General features: G+C 41.5%; 1 protein-coding gene across 1 annotated transcript in view; it reads left to right on the top strand.

Moving 5' to 3' along the window:
• Positions 1-1063: 1063 nt before the first annotated feature.
• Positions 1064-10834, top strand: part of mmut (methylmalonyl CoA mutase) — a 36445-nt gene continuing 26674 nt past the window's right edge. Inside the window, exons 1-3 of the mRNA XM_079527003.1 lie at positions 1064-1166; positions 2690-3123; positions 9142-9509. Coding sequence (XP_079383129.1) covers positions 2733-3123; positions 9142-9509 — 759 coding nt within the window. The 5' untranslated portion in view covers positions 1064-1166; positions 2690-2732. The remainder of the gene's footprint in view (positions 1167-2689; positions 3124-9141; positions 9510-10834) is intronic.

Raw genomic sequence — 10834 nt, 5'->3', positions numbered from 1 at the left:
AACTATATAGACTAAATCTATTGACAATTTCGTCAACAGATAAAAACTAAACTAAAATGTTAGGGAGGGAGGGACTAGTCTAGTGTGATCCAGTAGAAGACCAGATAGTTTATGCTTGGTTCTGTGTGGGTACAGCACCCCGAAAATAGCTGATCTACAAGCTCACAATGTTGTGCTGCGACACGTTGTGTTGTGTGAGCTTGTAGATTTACTATTTTCGGAATGCGGCCGAGTATAAATCAGGCATTACTATGCCATCATGCCAATCAACTGTAGTTTTAGTTGATTAAAATCGTACGATAGCTTGACTAAAACTAAAACATTTCAGAAGACTAAAATGTGACTAAAACTAAATAGAATTTTATTCAAAAAAGACTATGACAAAAAGTTTTTGTCAAAAACTAGGCTAAATAAAAAGGATCACAGCTTACTTCAACTTCAGTTTATATTGTCACATCAAGGTTTAGGCCCTATGCAAAACGTTGGGGCTGAAGAAAAACTGAAAAATAATCCTCATACTGGATCATGCTCCCATCATCATATTACTACCATATAATAAGTACTGTATAACAATAATTATACATGGGACCATGTTGCAGTGTGCAGATTTGCAGACAAAACTTTTCTGACATGACAAGTTTGAACACCAGGTATAACAGTGAAAGAAATTATTTTGTGCAAGCTTCCATTCTAAATAAAGAATAATAGTGAAAGTAAGAATACGAATATAAAAAATAAAATAATAATACAAATAAACTACTAATAATAATAAGGGTAATTAATAATAATAATAATAATAATAAAGCCAAATAGCAGCATAACATAATGGTATACATTAATTTATATAAATACATGGTAATATAAATGTACCATAGTAGTACTGAGGTCTGAAATAGGTTTCCTGGATGAGACATTTAAACGTACACAGTATGTCACATCAGCGCCTCCTCCTGGACAAATGAGTGTAGCACACTGACAGGAGCACAGTGGAACATCTTTTCAGTGACGAAGAATCTTTGCCTTTGAATTACATCCGGTGCTTTCGGGTCAAAGGTCAACCCATGACGGCGGCTTGCGATTGGCTGACTGTCCAATGTTATGAAACCTGATTGGACGAAGCGACTCACGCCTGCTTTCCTCACAGCCACGCAGAACATAACAACAAGGTCAGAAATGTTCCTTAATCATAATGAAACAATAAAACATGCGTACTTTACAGCATGAAAGAGTGTCAAATATTGTCTATAGGTTTGTTGACATTTTGTTTGTGTCCTTATGCATAAAAAAGCCCGGTAATTACTTGCTGGTACGACTCGAGGCTGCTAGGCAGCTGTTGGCTATCAGGATTGAGAATTTGAGAGTTCTCAAAGCCAGAAAGTCAGCCTCTCTTCCATTGTTTATACATGACATTTATCTGGAAGGCTTGACAGGCTGGAATGGGACGACAGAGTACAGCATCTTGCAATGGGTCTTCTGGGCCACAACCACCAAGATACCCATTCCATGTACGATGTACCCGTCTAAATACTTCCTTAATGTCAACGAAGTCCATGCACCACAACACCAGAGGGAGTACAACAAACCATGTGCAACCCAGATTCGGCACAAACAAGTGACTAAATTAATTTCGCTCCTATGCCACCAAAATGTGGAACGCCCTACCAACAGTCATTAAGACATGCGAATCCCTTGACTCCTTTAAAACCGCTCTCAAAGGGCACCGCCACCTACGGACCCCCACCCACCTCTTTTTCCCCTCACTGTATTCTTTCCCCCTTGTTACCTCCTTTATGATGATTTCCTGTTTTTGGCTATATAGAAGTGTATATTTCTAAATGTTATGATGAATTGAAAACGGTGGACCCTCTTGTAAACAAGTGTAATCCTTTATGGTGTATTGAGTTGTGCTTGAAATGTACTGTAATTCTGCAAACTGTTAATAAATACTTCAATCAATCAATCAATCAATCTGTGAGTTATTATTATTATTATTATTATTATTATTATTATCCAGTAGGCTTATGCTGACTGCGTTCAGAGGACACAATTATTATGATATTACTCGGTCATTACAGTCTGCAGCTCAGAGCTGCCTTATACAGTATAGCAGTGGTTCTCAAAGTGGGGTCTGGGGACCCTCAGGGGTCCTTGAGGGAGTTCCAGGGGGTCCCCAGCTGAATGATAGTGATGAACCAAATGGACCCTTTATGGGTGTCTATCTCAGAGAGTGTACAAAATGGTTCCATTTTGTACACTCAGAGTTAAATTAACATTGACTCAAGACACAAGATTCAAGCATCAAGATCAAGAACACCTCATCACATAGGAACCAAGGTGTCTGACCTTACAACCCAGACCCCTTCGTACCGTATACGACTCCTACGCTCCGAGGTATCTGGCTTTACAACCCAGATACCTTGCATAGCTGCACTAAGACCACCATGCCAATTACACCTGTTAAACATCCCGGTTTAAGTTGTAATCGGACACCACTGAGGCGATCCCTAAATCTAACCTTTGAATAACAGTCCTTATCGATCCTATTTAACAATGCTCTTAACTCATCCTGCAATGTTTTATTTTGTTTGTCTAATTTTGAATATGCCTCTAAGGCCTCTTTTCCACCAAAATATATTTGTTTCTAGAACTGATTCCTTCTCTCCGTCTCTGTCTGTGTTCTCTTCCCCAGGAGTGTGGGTTCCATGTGTGTCTGAGAAGACACAGCAGCGATCATGCTTCATGCACAAAGGGCGTGCACCGCCCTGGCTGCATGCCGCCGCCTCGCCGTGGCGTCCTCACAGCCCTGTCAGTTCCACACCGCCACCACGCCTCATCATCAGGACCGGCAGGAGCTGCACGCAGAGTGGGCCGGCCTGGCCAAGAAGCAGCTGAAAGGGAAGAACCCAGAGGATCTGGTGTGGCGCACGCCGGAAGGCATCAGCATCAAGCCGGTGTACACCAAGTCGGACTCAGCCGCCAGCGCAGACGAGCTGCCGGGCGTGTTTCCGTACACCAGGGGGCCCTACCCGACCATGTACACAAACAGACCCTGGACCATCAGGCAGTACGCAGGCTTCAGCACGGTGGAGGAGAGCAACAAGTTCTACAAAGACAACATCAAAGGTATACAGCTAGAGCCCGACTAGTCTCGCGTAGCCAGACAACTACTCCAGACAACTACTCCACAATCTCCAAAAGCTATATAGAGAGTAGAGACTGGAGCTACACCTCGCTCCCGAAATCTGAGTAATCAGTTTGTCATTTCCGTTCACAAAAATATATATATAAAAATAAACAATCGGTTTGTTATTTCCATTCTGCTAATCAGCAGCAATATGATTAGATCATTTCTATAATTAGGATAAATTTGTGCGACTATAAAGACAAAACAGAAGTGGGGAGGAGGCTTCACTCCCGCTTTATATTTTACTCAATGATCAGAACTTCCGTGCTGTATGACGGAAGCAATTGAAAATTGCAAGAGGCAACAGTCTGGCCACGCAAGACTAGAGCCCGACCGATGCTGAATCCAATTGTTGACAGGCCTCGACCATTGATTTTCAGATGTTGTATTTTTTCCATTAACGTCATACCAAAAATAGGGACGCCAGGTTGAAAGTGGCCGGTATATCAAGTTCTACATAGACAACATCAAAGGTAGCCCACACTGGCTTTTGCTGCTGTGCTCAATGAATCCCTGTTGTGAAAGCAATTTTCTACGGGGAGCCTAAGCCTGATTGTGTGCGCCGTGCTTGGAGGAAAAATCCCGCCTAGTAATTCCGAATAACATGAGCTGAAGCATACGTTATTGCCATAACATAGGATAGACTTTATTGTCCCGGTGGGAAATTTGTTATGGACACAAAAAGTATCTGCTACTGCTTAAAAAAAGAAGAAAATACACTGACAACATAATGCATGCAGACAGTGAGTCTATACAGACAATAATTGCACACTGCACCTTGAACAATATACTCTAGAGTCTAGTTAGTAAGTCGACATAGTACTGTGCTGTGTTGTAAGATCAACTGAAAATTGTAGTAAAGAAATTACGTTACTGACTGTACATGTGTACAGTTATGGATGTGCTGGAGCGTTCTTTTCCTAGTGACAGAGCATGGCGTTTTCAATGTTCCCGGCGTCCAGCGTTTTCTTTTGCCAAGTGATCCATGTGCCTCCCATAGAAAATAGTTAAACATTTTGGAGAGGCTGCATGCTGCTCATCAATGTCACTTTCCTGTGCAGCGGGTTGGAGAGCAGGGCTCCAGACTCACTTTTATCACCAATGTCCCAGAACCGTCCCAAAATACAATTTGAACCGACCCAAAGTGAATGTATACTATACAGTCCCGATGTTTTTTAGTTTTTTTATGATTTTGATGTCATTCTAACCATTCACACTAATGTGAGGGCAGAACACAGTTATTTAAAGACTTCCAGCATTGCTTTAGAAAGTGGCAAGGAATCATAATAGGTATCAAGGTATCAAAAATATCCTTGATAAATGCATTAATCCTTGAAGTAAATGCCTTCTTAGAATCTTTAGTTCAGACCCAGAAGTGTAACAAAACATTTTGGAGGGGTCACCACTCACCAGTTGCATTTCTGAATATGCGCAAAGTAATGAAAATCTGAATAAAAAACAAAATCCTTGTTTTCCAAGTTCATATTTCAGTAAAAGTACAGTCACATTACAGAATATTTAGGTAATTAGTAGGTAATAGTTTTTTGATGTACACGTCTGCGTGTGTGGCACTGAAAACTCCTCAGATTTATCGATGTGATTTGGGTGTCTGGTTTAATCTTAGTTTTTCCACTGAAGTGCAGTCCGTGCGTCAGAAAGTCAGACACAGGGCTGATCAATGCACAGCAGGTCGAAGTTGTCATTGTGGGTGTTAGGTGTGTGATATCTTTTTATGGATCTTAATTATCTTACCAACGGCAGGATGCATCCACCACAACATCCACCGTCCAACGTCTACATGCTGTTGAGAGCCACTGTTCCATGTACAGTATTAATTTGCGACAGTTTCCTTACATATATTAATTTTTGGCTGTTGTCATATGAAAGTTTTTTATTTGGAAAAGGGATTGGGTACATCTCCTTGTGCTGCAGGGAGCGTTGAGCCTGCGTGAATGGTCTGTCTCTGCCTGTTCTTCTCCCTTGTTTTATTGTTATTATTATTATTATTATTATTATTATAGCGCTGCTTGTCTCATGCTGCCCGTAGGTGCGCACTGCGCATATGCACATTTTCAGTGCAAAAACTCCTCTAGTCCCAAAACCGTCCCGGCTGAGATTCATTTAAGTCCCAAATAGATATTTTATAGGCCCCGGGACGTAGGGACCCCCTTAGTCTTGAGCCCTCCCTGGGAGAGTAATTAAGCCTTGGCTGTCTCCTGTTTCTGTAGCATGAGGCAGCTTGATGTACACAGTAGAAGTACACCCCCTGGACATGACGCTAGTATGTTGCAGGGACTTCAATGCAACCCTTGATGCTGAGTGCCAAGCAGGGAGGCATTGGGTACCCTTTGGTACTGAGCTGGGGTTGGAGTCGGAGAGACACTCTCACAATCCTTGAGCATAGGAATCTTGATCAGTGTAATATGCAAAGGCCTCCACTGCTCAAGAAAACCGTTTGGACACGGCCCAAAGATGTAGTGATGGTTTATGGATCACACATGATCATGATGTTTTTGTATGTATGTAAAGGATACACGGGAAATCTGAGAGAATGCAACCAACAGCAAAAGTCATAATCAAACATACACATTTGGTGGGTGCGTATGGCTTAGGGGAGTTAATCACCAGTTGCATGTTGAATTGATCAGCTGTGTGTGTATTTCCTAGAGTATACACAGTCAAATCCTTAGTGTTAATCCTTAGTGTACTGTGCCAGGTCGCCCCACTAGCTGGGTCTGAATTCGTCCAAAATCAACAAGATCGTGCACTTGGTGACAAGTTTTAGATTTTTGGTATGATGGTAGGTATGGTTATAAGGTTTTCAAAAACCATCGCAAACGAGTTGGGAGCGCCCCCTAGTGGCCTGTTTGCAATGAATCTAATATTAAATGGGTCAGTATATGGCTAAAAATCTAAATAATTGATAAAAGAGAGTTTCCAATGGATTCTATTAGTATTGGGTGTGCTAAATAACATACTAAAAAATTAGGAAAAAATAACTTCTGGAAAGGCATCATTTTCAAGATGGCGTCCACGATGGCTGCCAGGAGCTTAAAATGCCTATAAACTGGGATTTAATACATAAAAAATCATAACAATTATACTCTTGGTGACAAGTTTTTGATTTTTGGCATGATGTTAGGTATGGGTATAAGGTTTTCAAAAACCATCGCAAACAAGTCGGGCTCGCCCCCTAGTGGTCTGTTTGCAATGAATCTAATATCAAATGGGCCAGTATATGGTTAAAAACCATAATAATTGATAAAAGAGATTTTTCAATGGATTCTATTAGTATTGGGTGTGCTAAATAACATACTAAAGAATTAGGAAAAAATAACGTCTGGAAGGGCATCATTTTCAAGATTGCGTCCACAATAGCTGCAAAATGCCTATAAAGCTGGGATTTAATATGTAAAAAACAAAATAATTGATAAAATATATTTTCCAATGGATTCTATTAGTATTGGGTATGCTAAATAACATATTAAAATATTGGGTGAAAATAACTTCTGGAAAGGCATCATTTTCAAGATGGCGTCCACGGTGGCCTCAGTAAGCTTAAAATGCCTATAAACTGGGATTTAATACATACAAAATCATAACAATTATGCACTTGGTGACAAGTTTTAGATATTTGGCATGATGTTAGGTATGGGCATAATGTTTTCAAAAACCATCGCAAACAAGTTGGGTTCGCCCCCTAGTGGTCTGTTTGCAATGAATCCAATGCTGGCCTATTTAACATTGGATTCATTGCAAACAGACCACTAGGGGGAGAGCCCAACTCGTTTGCGATGGTTTTTGAAAACCTCATGCCCATACCTAACACCATGCCAAAAATCTAAAACTTGTCACCAAGTGCATAATTGTTAAGATTTTTTATGTATTAAATCCCAGTTTATAGGCATTTTAAGCTTACTGAGGCCACCGTGGACGCCATCTTGAAAATTATGCCTTTCCAGAAGTTATTTTCACCCAAAATGTTTATATGTTATTTAGCATACCCAATACTAATATAATCCATTGGAAAATCTATTTTATCAATTATTATTATTATTTTTTACATATTTAATCCAAGCTTTATAGGCATTTTGCAGCTATTGTGGACGCAATCTTGAAAATGATGCCTTTCCAGAAGTTATTTTTTCCTACATTTTTAGTATGTTATTTAGCACACCCAATACTAATAGAATCCATTGATTTTTTTCTTTTATCCATTATTATGGTTTTTAACCATATACTGGCCCATTTAATATTAGATTCATTGCAAACAGACCACTAGGGGGCGAGCCCAACTCGTTTGCGATGGTTTTTGAAAACCTTATGCCCATCCCTAACACCATACCAAAAATCAAGAACTTGTCACCAAGTGCATAATTGTTATGATTTTTTATGTATTAAATCCCAGTTTATAGGCATTTTAAGCTCCCGGCAGCCATCGTGGACGCCATCTTGAAAATGATGCCTTTCCAGAAGTTATTTTTTCCTAATTTTTTAGTATGTTATTTAGCACACCCAATACTAATAGAATCCATTGGAAAATCTCTTTTATCAATTATTTTGATTTATAACCATATACTGACCCATTTAATATTAGATTCATTGCAAACGGACCACTAGGGGGCGCTCCCAACTTGTTTGCGATGGTTTTTGAAAACCTTATAACCATACCTACCACCATACCAAAAATCAAAAACTTGTCACCAAGTGCACGATTTTAACGAATTCAGACCCAGCTACACGCCCGTTCGTGCAATTCTCGTCTTTGCATTGACTTTGTATGTAATCGCGCCACTCTAACCATTCAAGTCTGAATGCACTTTTAGTATGTCAGCAGCACTATTTTTTGAGTGGTGCAAACCACTCCAACAACTGGCTTTGTACCCGTGTACCCGTGTTTGTTTGTTCGTACCAAAAAAACGAGCATGGTTGCTATGGTTAGTGTGTGACGTCACTGACATAGCTGATCAGACTATATAAGACCTTGCACCACTCAGTTCACACAGGTGTGATTTTTTACTGCATAGATAGCTGGTTGTCTATGTAATTTCCTCTTCGTCCTCCAGCCGGAGCCACTGAAGCTGTGTTTGTGTGGGTGTTTGTGTGTGTATGCATCCATATGCGCACACACGCTCTTTCCACCTCTGAATCCTATTTCCATCATTCTTCTTTCTAGGGCTGCAATTATTGATTACTCTTTTGGTTAATCAAATAATTGAGAATTACTTTTGGTGTGGTAAGCTTGTAGATCTGCTATTTTTGAGTGGTGCAACCACTCCAAGGAACAGCAATGTCTGTGTTAACCTATGTGACTGTGTGACTATGTGACTATGAGTACCAGTAGGGGCAAAAGTGGCGCTGTTGTGCCAGAAACAGAGAGAGAGCGATAGTGCTGCACTGTTGCCTGCTAATGAGAGAGAGAGGGAGAGGGGGAGAAGGGGAGTTGCACCACTCAGTTCACACAGGTGTGATTTTTTCACCTATAATGAATAGGTTGATAACTTGATATATATTTTCAATTTTTCTTATAATCGATTCAAATCGATAGTTAGATTAATACTCTAATACTAGCCATGTGTTGTATGGAGAGTAGTTGCTGCCTTCAGGAAGGAGATGTTGGTGGTGTTCCAGCATACAATAAGGTCAGACTGAAGAGGACTTTTGTCCATCAGTCGACTTTGAGGCTTAATCAGGATTTTGGCCAGGACTAGACTGAGCTGTGGACATTGCTCTTGCCTTTAGGTTTCTAATATGTAATTGTATTTTCTTTTCTGTTTTGTGTTATGTCAAATGTGTGTATATGTGTTGCATACAAGGCCGCTGGGTCGCAAGACAAATTTCAGTGCAAACTGACAATAAAGTACTATACTGTATCTATCTATTAACTGTTGCACCGCTAATTCTCCTCCGCCTTCCCTAACTCCCCAATCTGTCCCCCCCCCCCCCCCCCCGTTCAGCCGGACAGCAGGGCCTCTCGGTGGCCTTCGACCTGGCCACGCACCGCGGCTACGACTCGGACAACCCCCGTGTCCACGGAGACGTGGGCATGGCGGGCGTGGCCATCGACACGGTGGAGGACATGAAGATGCTGTTTGACGACATCCCGCTGGATCGCATGTCGGTATCCATGACCATGAACGGCGCGGTCATCCCCGTGCTGGCCATGTTCATCGTGACGGGGGAGGAGCAGGGGGTGGACAAGGCCAAGCTGACCGGCACCATCCAGAACGACATCCTGAAGGAGTTCATGGTCCGCAACACGTACATCTTCCCCCCGGAGCCTTCCATGCAGGCCATCTCCGACATCTTCGCCTATACCTCCAAGGTATTCTCTGTCCCGTCTAGGGCCCGTCACGATAATGACATTTCACTTGACTTGACGATTAATCGTCGCTCAAATACTTGTGATTAACGATTTAATTGTGTTTCTGTCGTTGAACATTATAAATAATAATCACAACCGTGTGAAGTAAGTGGTGCAACTCTGTGTGGGTCCCCGGAACTTTCAGACCCGCAGGAAAGTGCCCAGGCTGCCGGCCCGGTTCCGCCGAGCCGCCCCGCGTCCGGAACGTTCGAGATATGACAGAGTTACCGTGTGGGGGTCCCCGGGGGGTCCCGTAACATCCAGACCCCCAGGAACGCGCCCAGGGGCCGGGCCGGTTCCGCGAGCCGCCCCACGTCCGAAATGGTTGAGAAATGACAGAGTTACCGTGTGGGGGTCCCAAGGGGGTCACTGTACTGTACTGTACTGTACTGTACTGTACTGTACTGTACTGTACTGTACTGTACTGTACTGTACTGTACTGTACTGTACTGTACTGTACTGTCGCAGCGATGCCTGATTTATTCTTCGTCATACAACGTGTTCCGTGCTGAAAATAGCTGATCTACAAGCTCACAACGCGTTGCGGACGCGACACGTTGTGAGCTTGTAGATCAGCTATTTTCAGCACGCGGAGATATGCAGGCTGTGACAACCGAGAACATTCAGAAACTTTTGCCTTCACAATAAAAGCATGCAGCTTTCACAAGTGTGCCCATAAAAACAAGGAAAAGGATTAAGAATTCGGTGGCATTTCACACTGCAAAAGAGCTATTTTTTCCAAAAGGTAAAAACAATTATAAGGAATTAATTTGGATAATGGTAATGGAGATATTGTAAAAGTTGTCCCTTTATTAATCCCAAAGTTTTTTTTTTAAGGTTTGGACTTCAGACTTTATTCAATAGGAATAAAGTCTGAGGTTTTATGTGGCTATGGGCTGTGGCAATAATTTTGAAAAATAAAATAAAATAACTAGGGTATGCGCATGCATAAAGTCAATGGCAAATCGAGTGGCAAAGTGAGTGGCAAAGTGAGTTTAACGTTTTTTAACATTGTTTAATACAATCAGATAAGACTTTTCTGCTTGGATGTATGGGCTGTCAAGGCCAGAAAGTAGGCGTTCCTGCATAACTTCCGGGTATGATGATGATGTCACGCGCATACCCTCTATAGTTCATTTTTTGGAACCATGAACTTTAGTTCAAAATTTCTAATGATGAACTATGAATGGAACTAGTTCATTTTTGAAATTTTGAACTGTGAACTGAACTAGTTCATTAAAAAAATGAACTTTACCAAGTGAAAATTCCGCTTATGCTGTCTATGG

Source organism: Electrona antarctica (assembly GCF_951216825.1).
Source record: "Electrona antarctica genome assembly, chromosome: 17".
Classification (NCBI taxonomy): Eukaryota; Metazoa; Chordata; class Actinopteri; order Myctophiformes; family Myctophidae; genus Electrona; species Electrona antarctica.
This window is presented reverse-complemented; position numbering and strand designations above follow the sequence as displayed.